We start from the raw sequence: 19,413 nt of genomic DNA, 5'->3' as shown, positions 1-19,413 counted from the left end.
ACAGTTTTGGCTGTCCTAGAACTCAACTTATAAGCCAGGATAGACTCAAACTCACAGAAATCCACCTGCTTCTGCCTCCCAAGTGGTGGGATTAAAGGCCTGCGCCACTGCCGCCCAGCTTCTTTCTCAAGTTTAAAGTACTATGGTTAACTGCATGGTGGTGATGCATGTCTTTAATCCCAGCACAGGAAGCAGAGGCAGGTGGATCTCTGAGTTCAAGGCCAGCCTGGTCTTACAGAGCTAGTTCCAGGACAGCTTGTGCTGTTACACAAAGAAACTGTCTCAAGAAACAAAAACAAAGGAGACTCTCTTTTTTAAAAAATTTATTTATGCAGTATCCTGCCTGTAGGCCAGAAGAGGGCACCAGATCTCATTATAGGTGGTTGTGAGCCACCACGTGGTTGCTGGGAATTGAACTCAGAACCTTCAGAAGAGCAATCAGTGCCCTTAACCGCTGAGTCATCTCTCCAGCCCCAAAAGAGACTCTTGAAATTGAAATGAATGGCCGGGCGATGGTGGCGCACGCCTTTAATCCCAGCACTCGGGAGGCAGAGGCAGGCGTATCTCTGTGAGTTCGAGGCCAGCCTGGTCTACAAGAGCTAGTTCCAGGACAGGCTCCAAAGCCACAGAGAAACCCTGTCTCGAAAAAAAAAGAAAGAAAAAAAAAATTGAACTGAGTGCATTTTGCATTATGAGTTAGCCATAGGCTGGGTGTGGTGGCATACAATCTCTGTACTCGGGGAGAGTTGTCTAAGAACTTGAGGCCACTGTGGACCACACAGTAAGATCCAGACCAACCAGGGTTACATAGAGAGATCTTGCCATGAGTCTTCAGGGGACCTGTGACAGGAATGCTCCACTTTGAATCTGAAATGCCTGTTACCAGTTTGTTTCCAGCTGGTAGTGCTGGATTTGGAGGCTGAGGGAACTTTGGGAGGTAGAGCCTGGACTGTGGAGGTATGTCAGCAGTGACAGGCCTTTGAAACCTGTTCCCACCCCTGGCTCCATCTTCTGTGGACTGGGCAGCTCCTCCAGGTGCAGCCCTCTGACATCACGAGCCCCGTAACTCTTGCCTCCTCGAAGCATTTCTGTCAGATATTCTGGTCACACCAAAGGAAAAGCAATTGATATGGCTCCAGACAGCTCTACCAAGGACACCGAGTCACTTGGTCTCCCTGGCACAGACCCAGGGTCTCAGAGAGCTACAGTTCAGAGCTACGAGCCTGCCTTCTTCCAAACCCCCGCAGCTGAAGTCTGGGTGGTCGTCGCTGTCCTCTGGGGACCTGAGGTGAGGTGAGGGAGGAGAGAGAAGACACTCAGGCTGCTGGGCCCCCTCTCCTGGACAGGACAGGCACTGCAGCAGCCACTGCACATGGACAGGGAATATCTGCAAAGAAGCCTGGCAATGTCCCCTACTGGTCAGCTACATGGCAGAACCACTGGTGTTCCTAAGCCACAGACTTTGTATCTGAAAAGCAGACATGACAGTTCTGCCTGGGTGAATGGGTTGGGGACCCACACTGGGGTTGGAGTGACAAAGATACGTTAGCACTAGCCCCCCTTGGTTGGGTGGAGCAGAAGGAGGCTATAGTACATCAGAGGAGAGAACCCAGTTACTCACAGTTGGGATGGCAAGGGGACCCCATCAATCCAGTGCCAGCCTTCAGGGCCTCGTTGGGCCCCCACCCAGGAGTCTTTGGTAATCTGGTATTTTCTTAGGAAGTCCTGAGAGAGAAAAGCAAGCAGCTGTTCTTTGCACGGCATGGCTTACAAGGGCACCCATTTCCCGAAGCCTTTGCAGGATTCCAGCATGCCCCTCCAGGAAGGAATCAGCTCAAAGATCTTGCCATGTAGAATATCTGTAATTATGGAAGTTGACCTGGATGCTCACTGGTAGCCTGGTCCCCTGTGTAGACTTGGGGACCAGAAATGAGAGTGATGCCATCTCAAGAGGATATGACAGTCATCACACAATGGGGGACTCAAGCAGCTCAGAGGAGAGAGAGACCCTGGGCCAAGTTGGGAGACCGAAGCATGCCAGGCGTTAGCCAGTAGCCAGGAAGGGTTGGCTCATGGGGACAGGGGTTGATTAAGATTAATGTTGCAGTTCCCTACAAGAGCAAAATTATCTTGCACTGGATCAATAATAATATTAAAGCCACCACAAAGGTGAGGTTAAAAGGCTTGCTGCCCAGCCTGATGAGACATACAATGAAGGACTGAACCAACTCCTCAAAACCGTCCTCTGACCTCCACACATACATTGTAGTGGGTGCATGTGTGTGTCCCCCACTCAAATAATTACACTAAAATTGTGGCATGACCTTAGCAATAAGAAACAAACAGCTAGGCGGTGCTGATGCATGCCTTTAATCCCAGTACTCAGGAGGCAGAGGCAGGCAGATCTATGAGTTTGAGGCCAGCCTGGACTACGTAGTAAGTTCCAGGATAGCCAGGGCTACGGAGAAACCTTATCTTGGGGAAAAACCAAACCAAAATGTATGCATGAATATTGACTTAAGGAGTAATAGAATCCAAAAGGAGTTACAATAGGGCTATCAAAGAGAAATGTCCTTCCGAATACCGGTCCTTGATTATTCTTGCTTGCTTGGTACATGGGGTCACCACATCACCACATTTAGCTGGCCCCCAGTCTCCTGTCTCCACTTTCTGAGGGATAGGGGTTGCAGGAGTGGCTGCCGTACACACCTTTATATTACTTTTAACAGTAAATCCAAAGAGCTTTGATGGTCTGGAGAATGGCCCCTGCAGGCTCATAGATTTGAATGCTTGGTCCCCAGTTAATGAACTGTTTGGGAAGGATCAGGAAGGGTGACCTTGATGGAAGAGGCCTATCCTGTTTTGAAGGTGTATCACTGGGAGAGGATTTTGAAATCTTAAAAGCCCACGCCATGCCCAGTGTCTGTGTCCATTATGCTTGTCTGCTTCCCACCATGATCATGGACAACCCTCAAAAATCGTAAACAGGCCCCCAATTAAATGCTTTCTTTTATATAAGAGCTGCCTTAGCTGGGTGTTGGTGGCACACACTTTAACCCCAGTACTCAGGAGGCAGAGGTGGGAGGATCTCTTGAGTTCAAGGCCAGCCTGGTCTACAGAATGAGTTTCAGGACAGGTACCAAAGCTACACAGAGAAACCCTGTTTTTTTTTTTTTTTTTTTTTTTTAAAAAAAAAAAAAAGGAAAAGTGCTTGCCTTGGGGCTGGAGAGATGGTTCAGAGGTTAACAGCAATGATTGCTCTTTCTGAGTCCTGAGTTCAATTCCCAGCAACCACATGGCTCACAACCATCTAAAATGGAATCTGGTGCCTTCTGGTGTGCAGGCAGAACACTGTATATGTAATAAATAATTAAAAAAAAAAAGAGATGCCTTGATCATTGTGTCTCTTCATAGCAATAGATCAGCAACTAAGACAACTAAAAAAGAAAAACACACACACACTTAAGGATTTTATGTTTATGTAATGTTCATGCATGTGCAAGTGAAAAAAAGAACAAGTCAAATCATAAAGAAGCCATTAAGTATCATAAAGAACACATTATGATATAATTGTGTTCAGAGCACTGAACCTTTAGTTAGATTTTATAAATGCTTGATCTCAAGCTGCTCCAAACTGGATGGCTAAAACACACCTTTGCCCCCAAATGGAGTAGTGTTGTTCTTCTCGGGTCCAAGGTCACTGTGAGCTAAATATGTCTGATCTGTCTGAGGGCAGGGCCAGGCTGTCTGGTGGCAGTTGCGACACTGGATGGCTGTTTCAGGAGGCATTAGCATAGGGCTTAGCTGGCGAACCCACACTTGCTGGTCTTGTCCCAGCTTCACGCACTCTCTAGGGACCCACTTCTGGATCTACCATGTCTCCACTGTTTCTATTCTGCAGATGCAGCCAGGCTGGGTGGGGCTTTGATGCAGGGAACTGGGCTGGTTTCTCGGCTTAGACTGTTCTGATTTAAGCTCTAAGTTCTCCATCAGTGCTCAGGACTGAACCCAGGGAGGTCCTTGGGTCCCTAGAGGTGTACCCTTGAAGAAGCTGTAAGTTTATCTCTGCTTCCTGGCTTATAGTAGAACCCTTCTCTCCTGCCTGCCACCACCTGCCACCCATACTAGAACTGAACTGATGTGGGCACCATGCCCTTCAACTTCCGAAGCTGAGCTAAGCGGATGTTTTCTCGTTATAAAGTTAGCTATGGAGGTGAGGAAACGGCTCAACTGGTAAAGAGCTCGACACACGAACACGAGAAGCGGAGTTTGACCTCTAGCACCTACATACTGAGCCAGGCAGGTGTCGGGGGGGCTCACTGGCCATTCAGCCCACTCAAACTGGTGCACCCCAGGTCCCAATGAGACCCCTGGCATCCGCACGCAAGAGCACACCCATGGCTACACATCCACACGTGCAACTGCACACGTGGTTGTGCCAGCCTGACACCAACAGAGACATAGCTGGGGGGTATCGTGATTGAGAAAATGCCCCCACTAAGAGTGGTCTCTAGGCAAGTCTGTGTGTGGGGGGATGTTCTTGATTAATAATGGCCCCTGTGGTGGCTAGTCTTGGTTGTCAACATCTGAAATGAACTAAAATGCAAGTCTGGGCACACCTGTGAGGGAATTTTTCTTAATTAAATCATTTAAAGTGGGAAACCCCATTTCTGATCTGGATCTTTGAGGTGGGAAGATCAACCTTTAATCTGGGTCACATCCTCAACTGGAAGTCTATATAACATGGAAGAAGGAAGCTTGCTCTCTGTTTGTTCTGGTTAGCAAGGCCATTCCTTCGCTGACATTAGAGCCTACTTCTTTGGGATTCCAGCAAATACTGAAGACCAGCTGGGACATTCAGCTTCATGGACTAAACTATGGGATTCCTGGACCTTCCTTTAAAAGACAGCCATTGAGCCAGGAGGTGGTGGCGCACGCCTTTAATCCCAGCACTCTAAGAGGCAGAGGTAGGCGGATCTCTGTGAGTTTGAGGCCAGTCTGGTCTACAGAGCTAGTTCCAGGCCAGGCCCCAAAGCTACAGAGAAACCCTGCCTCAAAAAACAAAAACAAAAGCACAGTCATTGTTTAATTAGCTGGACCACAGCCTGTAAGCCATTCGAATAAATCCCTTTATATAAACAGAAAGTGTGTGTGTGTGTAATTCATTCTATAAGTTCTGTTACTCAAGAGAACCCTAGTATAGGCTTATAAGAAAGCAGGCGAAAGGGCTAGAGAATGGGTCAGTGGTTAAGAGCAGTGGCTGCTCTTCCAGATGACCTGGGTTCAATTCCCAGCCACCCATGGAAGCTCGTGACTGTGACTCCAGTTCCAGAGGATCCGACACCCTCACACAGACATACATGAAGGCAAAACATCAATGCATATAAAATAAAAGTAAATAAATCATATATATATATATATATATATATATATATATATAACCACTCTAGTGAAGCCTTTGCTTCCCTGGGTCAATTTATTCTGGTCGGCAAGGGCTGTGACCAAGAAGAGACCAGCATCACTGAGGCAAACCTTCTGGGACGTGTTTCCCCAGGGTCAGCACACAGAGGCTGTGGCCCAGAGGGGACCGAGGCTCAGTCTTATGCTGGTAGCTAAACCTAGTAATGTGTAAGAGTTTCCCAGGTGGTGCTGGTTTTGGAGGCACGAAGAGGTCACAAACAGCTGAGGCTTGCTTTTTCAGAGGAGCTGAATTTGGTTCCCAGCATCTATCAGGTGACGCTCACAGCCCCCTGCAATTCCAGCTCCATGGGCCCTGTACTCACATGCAGACACACTCAACATCAACAAAAATACATCTTTTCAGCTGAGTGTGGTGGGGGATGTCTTGAATTCTAGCACCTAGGACACAGAGGCAGAGGCAGGTGGATCTCTGTGAATCTGAACCAGCCTGGTTTACATAGAGAGTTTCAGGCCAGCCAGGACTACATAGCGAGACTGTCTTTTAAAAAAGAAAAGAAAAAGAAAGAATTGTTTATGGTCACAAGGCACTAAGTAATTTCTGAGATGCTTTGTTCCCCAGCACTTACAGACAATCCCTGACACTTACACACCACTAAACATGCTGTATTTTCTTTTTCTTATCTTTTTCGAGACAGAGTTTCTCTGGCTGTCCTAGAATTCAATCTGTGGGCCAGGTTGGCTTGAACTCACAGAGATCCGCCTACCTCTGCCTCCAGGTGCTGGGATTAAAGGCGTGCACCACCACCACCCGGCTCATGCTGTATTTTCTATACCACACCCTGGGAGGGCCCATGGGTCTCTCCCAGCAAGCTTGCCTCCACTGTTAACTGGCTGAGTAACCCAGGTTGGATGGGACTGTTCTAGCTCTGCCTTCTCAGAAGGAAACCCTTGGACACCTGATATCTGGTCCCTGTGCCTGTCACTTTAGTCCTTTGGGGCCATGGTGACTCTTAGAGCATGAAGGACTTGATCTAGAGATTTCTTCCAGGGCTAAGATTCAAGGACCTGGGATGACACCTCCCTCTTCGAGCTAGCCTTTCTCACCTGGGTGTGGCCCAGCAGGGGCAGCGTGGCATGGTGGGCCGAGCAAAATGCTTGGCTGCCCTCCCAGTCTTGGGCTTCTTCCGAGAGGTAGTAACAGTGTTCCTGAAACCACAGCCAGCCTTGAGGGCATGGCTGGCACCTGGTTCCTGAAAGCAGAGATCTGTGGGTCAAGGAGAGATTCTAAGGGGCTGTGCCTAAATACATGGACAAAACAAAACCCGGCCATGACCTCGGCTGAGGGAGTGAATCTACGGGTAGGGAGCTGGCGAGCTTCCAGGTGGGAAAGAGGGTGGGCAGAGAAACCCTTAGGAAGGTTGTACAGCCTGCACTGTGAAAAGCTCCCCTGGAGAGGGGTCACAAGCTGTGGCCAAAGGGAGGAAAAAGCCAACCTTTCTTTAGGCTGCACATTGCTCTCTCTGGTCTCAAAGGTGCTACAAGGACACAGGGTAGGGACGGGATACCATACCACCTCTAGAGGCCAGTGCCACAATGGCTACAGTGCAGAAAGCCAGGAACACAGCCATGACCACCAGAGCCCAGCGCAGGGATTTCATGTACAGGGGCAGCCCTGGAAAGGGAACAGAAAGGCAAGTTATGAGACCACCATTACCACATTCGACACCCACCTCCCATCCTCTACCCTGGCACCAGCTCCATGGGACACCCGGGCAAAGCACTCGGGTTAGATCGGAGCTTCGTACTGAGGAGATGTGCTGGAATATGCTCTGCCTCCTTCTCACACGGCTAGGAGATAAAGGCTCTGCAAAACGCAGCAAACGATGCACACACACCATGTGGTGTGCCTGTGTGCCAGACAGAAGCGTAGCTGCCACAGCTGTGGGTGAGGGGCAGAGAGTCCAGGACACCATGGGCAACATGCCACAGAAGAAAGAGCAGGGACTAGACCGCAGCTCTACAAGGTCAAAGCCAGACAAGGTCAAGTCAAGGTCAAGTCCTGACCACATGATTTTTCATCGAAATCTCAGCTGCCTTTCTAGTCTCTAGAAGTGAAGACGGGGTAAAGTGAAAGAGACGCCATGGAGCCGCCAGAGGAGAAAGACGCAAGCTGTCAGCTGGAACCTTGCTGGTAGGCCACAAGCCTCGTGGTAAAATATAAAATAATAGAAACGGGTCAATTTAAGATGTAAGAGCTAGCTAGAAATATGCTTAAGTGATTGGCCAAGCAGTGATTTAACTAATATAGTTCCTGAGATGATTTCTGGGAAACGAACGAGCGGCCTCCGACCACAGGGGCAGACTCGGTTCCCCACAGCCGTGGGCGGTCAGCGGCCATGGGCCTGGTCTAGGGCTCAAAGGCCAAGGGCACCCGGTAGAGGGGTTGCAGGCAGGGGATGAGTATGAGGGGCAGAGAAGGACACAGCCCCCTGGTTTCTGTTATCCTGTCCTTAGGGGTTTTATTTTGTTTGAAACAGAGTCTCTCTCTTAGTGGTTCTCAGCCTTCCTAACACTGAGACCCTTTAATACAACAGTTCCTCATGTTCTGGTGACCCAGCTGTAAAATTATTTTTGTTGCTACTTCATAACTGTCATGTTGCTACTTTTATGAATCTTAATGTAAAGATCTGTTTTCTGATGGTCTTGGGCGACCCCTGTGACCCACAGATTGAGAACCACTGCAATATGGAGTCCTGACTGTCCTGGAACTCACTCTGTAGACTAGGCTGGCCTTAAACTCACAGAGATCCGCCTGCCTCTGCTTGCCAAGTACTGGGCTTAAAGGCGTGCGCCACCTCACCCAGCTGTCCTTCCATTTTGAGACAGGTCCTAAACTCAGGTAATCCTCCCACCTCAGCCTCTCGGGGACCTGGGATTACAGGCTGTGACCAAGGCCGGCAGATGGCTCAACAGGTGATGGTGCTTGCCACCAAGCCTGATGTTTCATCTCTGGAACCCGCACGGTAGAAAGAGAAAGCTCACTCCCACAATTTGTCCCCTGACCTTCACACACGTGCACACTGCATGTGTGTCACCTACCACCACTAAATAAATAAATATAAATGTAAATTTTAAGAAGTTGCCATCATGCCTGGCCCAAGCCCCGCCTTTAAATGCTGCGTGTCATCCTGACAGTGAGGACAACGGTATCTTGGTTCCTTTTCTTATTGCTGTGGTAACACACCCTGACAAAAGCAACTTAGGGAGAAGGGGCTGATTCCAGCTCACAGTTCAAGTGTACGGTCATGGGGTCATGGCGGGGAAGTCAAGGCAACAGTAGCTGGAAGCAGCTGGTCACATGACTTCCACAAGAAGGAAACAGTGAGGGATGCATCCCTAGCGCAGTTGGCCACCCCATTTAATACAGTCCAAGACCCGCGGCATAGGGAATGGTTCTGCCCACAGTTAACACAGGATTTCCCGCATCAATGAACACAATCAGAGAATCCATCTCCCTGCCTGAATCTAGATTCTTACAAGCTGACAAATCCATTAGCCTTCACACCTGGCAGAGGGAGAAGCCGTGAGGAAAAGCAGGAGCAGCAGCGGCAGCCGCCATGTCCGTGCTTCAGCAGAGGCGCAGGCGCGATGGAAGCCACAAAGCCCTCCGAAACCAGATCTCTCCCGACACAACAGAGCACAGAGGGATGCGGCCTCCTAGAACCTGGCAGCGAGGCCCTCGGGGTCATTCGCTTCTCAGGGATGAGGGGCAGCAATGGGGTGCGATCATGCAAGGGTGAGGGTGGTAGGAAAGTAGTTACCGTATTTCCTCAAACTGCAAGAAAGTCAAGACTGTTCTGCAGCGGGACTTTATCTGAAGTGAATAATTGTGCCAGGCCTGGTGGCGCACACCTTTGATCCCAGGACTCCGGATGCAGAGGCAGGTGGAGCTCTGTGAGTTTGAGGCCAGCCTGGTCTACAGAGTGAGTTCCAGGACACCTAGAGCTTCACAGGGAAACCCTGTCTTGGAAGGTGGGGAGGTGGGGGGGTGGGGGGGGAGAGATGAAACACTGTAAACTGTTTTTTATTTTTATTTTTAATTTTGTGCCGGGGAATTAACCCAGGCTCTCAAGCATGCAGATGTTGACCCACTGGGTCCTAAATCCAGGCCTGGAATATGTTTTTTTTTCAGATATATTTTTAACTACATTCATGTGTGTGTTTGCTTGTACATGCCTCGGAGACCAGAAGAAGGTGCTGGATCCCACAGAGCTGGAGTTATAAGTGGCTGTGAGCATCCCACTGTGAGTGCTGGAAAGTTCTCTCGAGTGCTGCGCCATCTCTCTAGCCTCTGGAATTTTTAAATACACGATTTGTCTTTTAAAGGTATTTCCCAAGATTTCTATCAATTGATAAGTAGATAATCAAAACACAATATATTCATGCCATGGAATAATATCCAGCAATAAAAACAAAAGAACTACCAGGTTTATGCTACAGCACATACAAACCTTGAAATCACATTAACCCGAAGAAGTCAGACAGCCAAGGATGGCGGCACAATCCTGTAGGCACATTCAGGAGGCTGAGGCAGGGGCATTAGGAGTTTCAGGCCAAGGGCTGGAGAGGGCTCAAGGATTAAGAACACTGGCCGCCTTTCCAGAGGACCTTCAGTTCCTGGCACCCACATGGCAGCTCACATGCCCTACTCCGAGCCCAAGGCACACACCTGGCAAACACTCATACACATAAAAGTAAATTAATTAGAAAAAAGACTTTCAGGTCTGCCTGAACTATATGGGAAAACCCTGTCAACAAACAAAGCAGAAAGAAGCCAGATGGAAGGGTGCATGTTCTGTGAACCCAGTGACATGTATGTCCAGAGAGTGTTTAGAGACAGAAAGACTGGTGGGGTCTGGGGGTGGAAGGTTTGTTTCCAGCATTTAAAAAAAAATCTAAAACCAATTGGTGGTGGTAGCACAACACTGGATATGTAAAACCCCTTGAATTGCACACTGTAAGATGGCTTCTTGTATGCTATATGAATTGCATCTCAATACACCTGTTACCAAAAGAAGGGGATACTTTACAAGGAAGATAAATTCACCAGTCACTGTAATTCTTGTGGCTGAACCTCCGTTTAGCTCTGACCTTCAGAAAGCAAAGCATGAAAGAAACCCAGGGGGTGAGTAAGTTCTCTCAAACCAGGTAGGGGACCCACCTAGTTCAGGCTCCTGCAGAGTTAAAGTGGAAGAGTCCACACCACCATTTTCTGTTTTAGGTTTTGAAATTAGGATTTCTATGGCCCACCTGGCCTGGAGGTTTCTGGCCCAGGCTAGCTTCAAACTTGCAACAATCTTGGAAAAACTCTGGCATTATGGGATTACGGGCTTCGCTACACATCACAATTTTTTTTTTTTTTTAAAGATGGGGTCTCCATATGTAGCCCCGGTTGGACAAAAGCTTAGCCCTCTGCTTCAGCTTCCTGGGTGCTGGGGTTGTAGGTGTAAGTCACCTTACCGGGCTGACAAAACAACTCTTGGTCACACAAGTTACACAAATACACTCTATACACTCTCAGCAAAACACTGACACATCTGGGTCCCCTTAACCGTCTTCTCCCTGCCCCAGCCCTGCAGTTACTGCTAAAGGACATCATGTCCCCAAAAGAACATAAGGGGCTTATGCCAGTGCAAGGCTTAGCAGGTTCCCTGAGGGCCTCGGCTCTTCTCCATGACATTGACGTCTCCTCTGCACTGAGCTCCAAGAACATCCTTGCTTCAAAATCCTAACCACTCCCCTGAGACCCATCAAGCCTGGACCATCTTTGGAATTCTAAGGTTGTCTCACCAAACAACCCCCATCCCCCAGCCTCATCGCCAACAGCCTCCCTGCCCCCCACAGGCAGACTAACTTGTCTCTCACTTTGTGACCGCTCCCCATTGCATGGCCACCTGGCAGTATGGACTCCCGGAGGCCAGGGGCTGGGTGGGGCAATCCTTCTCCATAAGTGTGCCAATTGCAAGACAACCACTGAGATCAAACACTCTGTCTTCTCCCCAGAGGGATGCAGGGAGTAATAAGTTCTGACTTGTACGAATAGACAGACTGTCTGAGAAGCCACGGTGTGCCAGGTGTTGGAGAGCAGGCAAGTCCGTGCCTTCACCTTCCATCCCCCCAAGGATATACTTAGGAGGCCATCGTGGCCCGTGTGAAGAATCCTGGGATAACGAAGCACAGTCCAGATGAGACTGTGAGGTAGCAACCCTAAGTTCCCTTGGGGATAAGAGAATGAAGTCCAAGCCAAGATGTGAGGGAGAAGAGGAGGCTACAGCCCTTCACCTTTCTCAGCTTTCCCACCACCTCTCTCCCGCCAGCTGCCCGAACAGTTGGTAGAGCACTCGCCTACCATGCCTGAAGCCCCAGGTGTGATCCCCAGCAGCACAGAAACCAGGTGGAGTGGCATAGCCCCTTAATCCCAGCAGTTCAAGGTCACTCTTCAACTGTATAGTGAGCTCGAGGTCAGCCTAGTATACCTGAGACCCTGTCTTAAAATATGTCTCTCGGCCTTTGGTTCCTTCACTAACAGCTAGACAGCTCCTTCAGGGTACCCGCCCAAAGAAAGAAGGGACTAGACCAAGCAGCAGTATTTTCAGCCCCCTCCACAGTGGTTTGCTCCTTCCACGTTCACACAGGACTGCGAAGCAGCTGAGCTGGCGTCCAGCAAGTCAGACTCTTGTTTACAGAGATAACCTGCTCAACCTCCCAGGATCAAGCGCTCGGCTGAGTTCCCCAGCCAAGCAGGAGCCTGCAGACCAACGTAATCCTTGTTTATTTCTCCATCTCTTCCCACATTTTCCTTTAAGAGCTAACAATCTGCCGCCCAGTTAGTCAGACACCTGGGAGAGACCTCCCCTTCTAGCTTAGCTCTATCCAACCTGTGGTCCTGCCCACCTACTCCGCCTCCTGAGCCCTGTCCTCTACCATAAATCCTGACTCTTCTCAGCCTCGAGCAGCCTCAGCCTTCCTCCATAAGACAGTCAGAACTAATTTCTCAAGGAAATCCAGCAACGTCACTTCAGTGCCGGTTCTTCTTAGGTTACAGATTCTTTAAGAATCTGAACCTGGCTGGGCGGTGGTGGCGCACGCCCTTAATCCCAGCATTTAGGAGGCAGAGGCAGGCAGATCTCTGGCAGAGTTCAAGGCCAGCCTAGTCTACGAGAGCTAGTTCCAGGACAGGCTACAAAGTTACAGAGAAACCCTGTTTTGAAAAAAAAAAAAAAAAACAAGAAAAAAAAATCTGAGCCAGGTGGTGGTGGTGCACGCCTATAATTCCAGCCCCTGGGAAGCAAGAAAAAGAATCTGATAAAGGAACTGGAGAGATGGCTCAGTAGTTAAAGAACACTGGCTGCTCCTGCAGGAAACCTGAGTTGGGTCCCCGCACCTACAAGGTAGGGCTTACAACTGCTTTCAATTCCAGTTCCAGGGGATTTGATACCCTCTTCTGACCTCTGTAAGCACCAGGAACGAAAGTGGTACACAGACATACATGCAGACACTCCTACGTATAAAATAAAATTTAAAAGTAAACATGAAAAATAAATATGAAAGAATTTGGTAAAAAGCTATAGGCTGGTATACCATCGCCCCAAAGATGTCCCTAGTCCTCTAGAACCCTAGAACCAGGGAATACAGGTCAGTTGATCCTTAACTGGAGGCTGTTCTGGTCCCAGTGTGATCATGAGGGTCCTTACCCGTGAGGAGGGAGGCAAAGCAAGAGAGCAGAAGGGCTGGGGCTGACAGCAGAGGATCTGACCCTCCACCCCTACCCCCAGAACCTCAGTGAGAGGCACAGCCCTGCTGATCCCCCCACCTTGGACTAGGAACACATGTCAGACCTCCAATGCAAGAAAATGAATTTGTATGAGGAAGAGGCACCGAGTGTGTGGGAAACTTGGAACAGCAACGGTGAACTCATATCCGCCGCGGATAACTGCTCACAGAATTCTACACGTTCTTAGAGATCTAAGGCTCAAGCCCTCCCTCTGAGGTCTCCTAGGAACTTGCTGGCTACTGTCCTGCCTTTTCATTGCCCCAGACTGGTGCAGTTACCCGCTGGGCAAGGCACTGGCCCCTTCAGACTGATCTCGCTAGTCTGTAATGAACCTCTACCACCCCCAACCAAGGATGGCCCCATAAACCAACAGAGCCTTTCCTCATTCAGAACGACTTCCAACCTTTAGGGGGCTGGCTGGTTACTGTTTTGTCAACTTGAGACAAGCAAGCGTCACCTGGAAAAGGGAACCTCCCTTGAGAAAATACCTCCATCAGATTGGCCTGTAGGCAATTCAGTTGGGCATTTTAGTATAAGGATGGATGTGGGAGGGCCCAGCCTACCGAGGGCGGTACCACGGGTGGGATGGGGGTGCGGGTCGGGTGGGGTGGTATAAGAAAGCAAGCCAGGAAGCAGCCTTCCTCCGTGGTTAGGCTTCAGTTCTAGCCTCCAGGCTCCTGCCTTAGTTTCCCTTGGTGGACTGCAACCTATAAACCAAATAAATCTTTTTCTCCCCAAGTTGGTTTTGGTCAGTGCTTTATCACAGTAAGAGAAAGCAAACTAACACCGGGGCTTTCTTCAGTGTTTGGCTCGCTTCCCCTTCACAACCAAAGCAAAACCTACGCACATCCTAGATGTCTGGCACCAGGCCAGCTCAGTGTGTGCGGATGGGTGACCCTTCTCAAGGCGGAAAAAAAGAAGCCTCGTCCTAGGAGGTGTACCCAGGCCACCACTGCCACGTGATTGTGAATCACTTCCCCTCACCCGAAGTTCCTTCCACTTGTACTTCTCCGAGATGCCGCTCCCACTGAGAAGAAATAAGAAAGTTCCCCGGGGGAGGGACAGGACCCTGGTTTGGTTCTTATTATTTCTGAGACGGAGAAGCAGGATGGGCTTGAGGCAGCCAGCGGGGCTCCTGGTTAGTCTGATTCAAGGCCTGGGCACCGACACCGCTGAGCACTCACCTATGAGCGTGATGGCCCGTGGCAGTTTCTTGCTGTCCATTCCTGCACGCTGCAGCAGCTCGGCATTTTCTTTGCTCAGTCCCGGGTCCTGGCAGCGGCAGCGACAGGTGGGTGAGCCCGGGGGGACAGCGCTGCCCTCGGCGGGGCCGATCCACTCGGTCGGAGTGGCGGCCAGCGGCGATGCACGACCCCACGTGGAGCCCGATGACGGGACGCGTGGCAGCCGCGGGAGCGTGGGCGCGAAGCGGCGGGGAAAGGCGGGCGATTCTGGCACCGGCACGGTGAGGAAACGCGTGGACGGCGCAGGCGAGGGCGAGCGGCTGCTTCCCGCCGCGCCCACGGGTTTAACGCGCACGTCTACCTGCAGCTCCATGGGCGCAAAAGACCCGGGCTCTCCTGACGCCGTCCAGGGCTGCAGCTCGGCCTCGCCGTCCCGGGGCTGCTCGGTCCACTTGGGACTCGGCGACGGCGGCTCGCGGCTGCATGAGCCCAGGCGGCGGAAAGCGCCATAGCCCAGGCTGAGCGGCGGCAAGCGCGGGGGACCGGACCGAGCCGGAGGCTGCGGCTTCTCCTCCGAGAGCTCCCGGAGCTCCGCGTCCGCCTCCTCCCGCCCGGTCCGCTCTGGCCTCGGGTTACCGTCGGGAACCCGGGGTTGCGGTGCCTCCACGGGGATCTGCATTTGCTCCGTTTCCGGGCTTTCTAAGGGCTCCTCTGGGGACCCGGCCGCGGCCTGGCCTCCCCCAGAAGCTTCCCGGGTCCATTCCATCCCGCGCGCCAAGTCCCCAAGACAAGCCGAGCGTCGTAACTAGGCAGGGTTCCCAGAAACTTCGCGTCTGTCCCTGAAGTTGTCAACTTTACGCTTCTCTAAAGGACCCCTCTGTGATTGGCTGTGGCTACGAATTGGCCACGCCTCTCGGAGCTCCAGCCCCGCCTTTCCGTGGCACAGGTTGCTGGGCGGGGTTGGCTGAGCGAGTCACGGGGTGGGGTGGCTCTAAAAGCAGCCCTGGGAACCTGAGACCTGCAGATTCCCCCGTCTCCTTCATCCCGAGCCCCACCCGTTCCCCGAGTTGGCTCTGTACCGCGTGTAGGTTCTGTTATAGATTAAGCGGGAAGCCGTTGGCTAAATCCGTGTGGACAAGGACTTCAAAAGTATCAGAGCAAAGGAAAGGGATGGGATGTTCTTCTAAAGAGTGGTAGAGGGTCACCGGTTGCACAATTTGGGAGAGGGTAAAAGATTCAAGTCCTGATTCCAACTCTGGAAGTGTGGAACTAACACATTTGGAGAATGAGGAATGAGCTAGGGGCCTTGGCCCACACCTTTAATCCCATCCCTCTAGGGGCAAAGGAATCTGTGAGTTTAAGGCCAGTCTGGTCTACATAGGGAGCTCCAGAACAGTCAAGGTTTATACAGTGAAACCCTGTCTCATCAAAACAAACAATAATAATAACAAAAAGAAGTGAGGAACGAACGCTCATATTCCCACGAAGTGTGGGGCCCTCCACCTGCCTGGTGAGGTAGCAATACAGATTTGTGGGGTTTTTCATTTGTTTTGTATTTTTGTTTGTCTTTTTTTTTTTTTTTGAGACATTTTCTCTAGGTAGTCCCAGCTCTCTTGGAACTTTCCCTCTAGATCAGGCTAGCCTCAAACTCACAGAAGCACTGAGTACTGGGATTAAAGGTGTGCGCCACCACACTTGGCCTGCATATGGTGTTTATTATTATAGATTTTCTTTTAGCATTGAAGTGTGTATTGCAGGGTGTCTAACAGAGCTGTGAAGTGGGGTATCTTGAACATGGAGTTACAGGTATTTGTGAGTCGCCTGATGTTGTTGTTGGGATTTGAACTAGATTCTTCATTATAGTGCAGCAAGTTCTTACCGTTGAACCATCATCTCTCCAGCTCCTGAATAGCCGTTTAAAATACAGATTCCTTGAGGGTCCTTCCTCACCGCCTGAGTCTGCTGAGGCACGGGAGGTCACTGCTATTGTAACCAGTGCTCCAGGGTAGGGTTATCAGACAAAAGAGATGACTCAGTTAACTCTGACTTCAGATGAGCAAGACAAGTCTCATGTTTGCATGGCAGGCTGCTTGCCAGCTGAGCTATTTTCTCCCTAACACCATGAAAATGCATCTTAAACAGCACAGAACTGTGATTTCCAGGTGGGTATGGGGTGACCAATGCCTGTAACCCCAGCACTGAGAGGTGGAGGCAGGAGGATCAGGAGTTTAAAACCATCTTCATCTGCATATATTTCAAGGAAAATCTATTTCAAGGAAAGCCTCTTTTTTAAAAAAAATCTATCTATCTATCTATCTATCTATCTATCTATCTATCTATCTATCTATCTATCTATCATCTATCTATCATGTACACAGTGTTCTGCCCGCATATATACCTGCAGGCCAGAAGAGGACACCAGACCTCATTATGGATGGTTGTGAGCCCGCCATGTAGTTGCTGGGAATTAAACTTAGGACCTCTGGAAGAGCGGTCAGTGCTCTTAACCACTGAATTATCTCTCCAGTTCAAAAAAATCTTTCTAAAACAAAAAGTACAAATAAAACACCCAGGCTGTGCTGGTGTATGATTTTAATCCCAGCACTTGGGAGGCAGAGGCAGGTGAATCTCTGTGAGTTCAAAGCCAGCCTGGTCTATAGAGTGAGTACCAGACTGAGTAGCAGAGAGATCCGGTCTTGAAAAAAAACAAAAACCAAACTAAGACCACCACCACCACCAACAACAAAAAAACTAATAAAACAAAACACATGAAAAAAAAGGAAGAAATGATGAAAGAGAAGGGTGCAAAAACCATCAGAGGCTTATAAGGGACACATGAGCAGAAGAGAGTCTGCTGGATTTGATGGCAAGGGTGCCTGTTATGAGGAAGGTTTTGAGAAGGTAGGAAGGATGACAGAAAAGACAGCACAGGTTTGAATTGTACTTGGGACATGAACAGAGGTAGTGGGTGGGGACAATTCTGTTAGAGAAGGGTGGTGGTGACAAAGGTGCTAGGGATCAGCGTACATCACAACACCTGGGTACGTTCCTGTCCTCGAATCCCCCATCCTCACTTTCCTAATACCAAAGCCAGCTGGGTTTCCTCCTCCCCTTTGCCTCTGCTGCCTCAAATCTGCAGTCTTCAGCTGCTCCCCACTTTCCATTTTTCAGCGGGAGCTGTTTCCCACCCAACAGATTCATATATTGAAGTCTTCTCTCCCAGGACCTCAGCGGGAAACAGGGTCATTTAGCTGAGAAGAGGCTATACTAATACAATATAGCTGGTATCTCCAGAAAAAGAAGACATTTGCAGAGACCTGTGCTCAGAGAAAATGCCAGAACTTGAAGGCAGAGATCGGGAGAATGCACCCAGAAGCCAAACAAACCAAATAAATTATGGAGGATGCCATCAAAGCTAGGAGAAGCTACGGGTAGGGCAAAGAGTAGATGCTTTTCTAAGGAACCAACCCTCCTGACGCTGTGATCTCGAATTTCTGGTCTCCAGAATTGAGGGGATAATTGAAGCCACTCAGTCTGTGGGACTCTGCCCTGGCAGTCCTTCCGACCTAGTAAGCTGTCTTCCTGGGAGTGCTCGGCCCCCCTGGGAGGTCAGCACAGTATGCTTGTGCCTATAGCACCCGCCTTTCCCTGTGACTGCCATATGAGGTCTTCCTTTGTAGGAATCTAGCACTTGATGTGAGAAAGACAGAGCTGGAGTGTCAGAACCACAGTGGGAGAGGCTCCGGGGAGAAGATCTGCAAACACTGCCTGAGTCTCTCTGTGTCTGTTGTCAGCGGGTCCCTGCACTCTTGAGTTCAATTCTGTGGGCTTCAGAAGACACTGTGTATCCTTCTATGCTCATGGGTTCAACTCTGTAGGCTTCAGGAGACACTGTGTATCCTTCTGCACACATGAGTTCAATTCTGTAGTCTTCAGGAAACACTGTGTATCCTTCTGCGCTCATGAGTTCAATTCTGTAGTCTTCAGGAGACACTGTGTATCCTTCTGCACACATGAGTTCAATTCTGTAGTCTTCAGGAAACACTGTGTATCCTTCTGCGCTCATGAGTTCAATTCTGTAGTCTTCAGGAGACACTGTGTATCCTTCTGCACACATGAGTTCAATTCTGTGGACTTCAGGAGACACTGTGTATCCTTCTCGTGTGTCTGCCATCCCTTTGCCATCCTTTAGTGTTCTAGTTTCGGTTCAATTGCTGTGATGAAATGATAGAAAGCATCTCAGAGGAGAAAGGGTTTATTCCGGGTTACAGTCCATCACTGAGGGGAAGTCCAGGCAGGAATTCAAGGCAGCTCGTCACATCACATCTATGGTCTAGAGCAGAGAGGAATCAGTGTGCTCACATTCCTTGTTTGCTTGTGCTTAACTTGACCTCTCTTACACAGTTTAGAACTCCCTGCTTAGTGAGTAATGCCACCCACACTGGGCTGGGTCTTTGCACATCAATTGCCAATCAAGACACTGCCCCATCCTCTAGATAACCTCACAGGCTAACCTGATCTACACAATCCCTCAATTAAGGTTGTCTTGGGTTAACATATCTTTACTCAAATGCACATTCTTTACTCAAATGCAAGTGGCAGAAAGCCCAAGTCCTACTACGTCTTTGGATTCCTTTGAAACAAGAGCTAGATTTTGGTGTCCCTGCACCGTCACAACAGCCCTACTGCCAGAAGGCCATTTCCAACTCCTTGGTGGAACACCCTAAGCCAGGCAAGCTACCCAGCTCTCTTGAGGAGTGGTCAGATGTAGAAAGAAGATCAGATACCCACTGCGGTCCTTATTCCTCTCACTCTTCTCTCTTTCCCTCACTTTGGGCTAGGCGTGGAGGTTCAGCAAGCAGCTGTGTATGTGTCAGGGCGGTCAGTGTAGCATCAGGGAAAGAATGAAAAAGCCCAGAATGCATGGGGAAGCGTCCTGGGGCCCTGGCCAGCATCCGAAAGAGACAGAGAAGA

At 49.8% G+C, this 19,413-nt stretch overlaps 1 protein-coding gene across 1 annotated transcript; it reads right to left on the bottom strand.

Moving 5' to 3' along the window:
- Nucleotides 1-349: 349 nt before the first annotated feature.
- On the bottom strand, nt 350-15,253 carry Klrg2 (killer cell lectin like receptor G2). The gene is made up of 5 exons (XM_057782822.1): nt 14,440-15,253; nt 6,992-7,093; nt 6,526-6,671; nt 1,622-1,725; nt 350-1,283 (listed from the first exon to the last, which is right to left on the bottom strand). The coding sequence occupies exons 1-5, from the start codon at nt 15,203-15,205 to the stop codon at nt 1,163-1,165; spliced, it is 1,239 nt and encodes a 412-aa protein (XP_057638805.1). The 5' UTR covers nt 15,206-15,253; the 3' UTR covers nt 350-1,162.
- Between the last annotated feature and the right edge of the window lie 4,160 nt (nt 15,254-19,413).

Source organism: Chionomys nivalis, chromosome 1 (genome assembly GCF_950005125.1).
Source record: "Chionomys nivalis chromosome 1, mChiNiv1.1, whole genome shotgun sequence".
In the NCBI taxonomy this organism is placed as follows: domain Eukaryota; kingdom Metazoa; phylum Chordata; class Mammalia; order Rodentia; family Cricetidae; genus Chionomys; species Chionomys nivalis.
Note: the sequence above shows the minus strand (reverse complement) of the source record. Positions and strands in the feature narration are given on the sequence as shown.

Bases quoted from the DNA above. Each gene is read 5' to 3' on its own strand.
- Klrg2 (XM_057782822.1), bottom strand. From the start codon at position 15,205: ATGGAATGGACCCGGGAAGCTTCTGGGGGAGGCCAGGCCGCGGCCGGG. The intron at 7,094-14,439 runs GTGAGTGCTCAG...TTCCCTTTCCAG, and splicing joins ACGGGCCATCACGCTCATAG to GGCTGCCCCTGTACATGAAA. The intron at 1,284-1,621 runs GTGAGTAACTGG...ACCTCACCTCAG, and splicing joins GTCCCCTTGCCATCCCAACT to GTCCCCAGAGGACAGCGACG.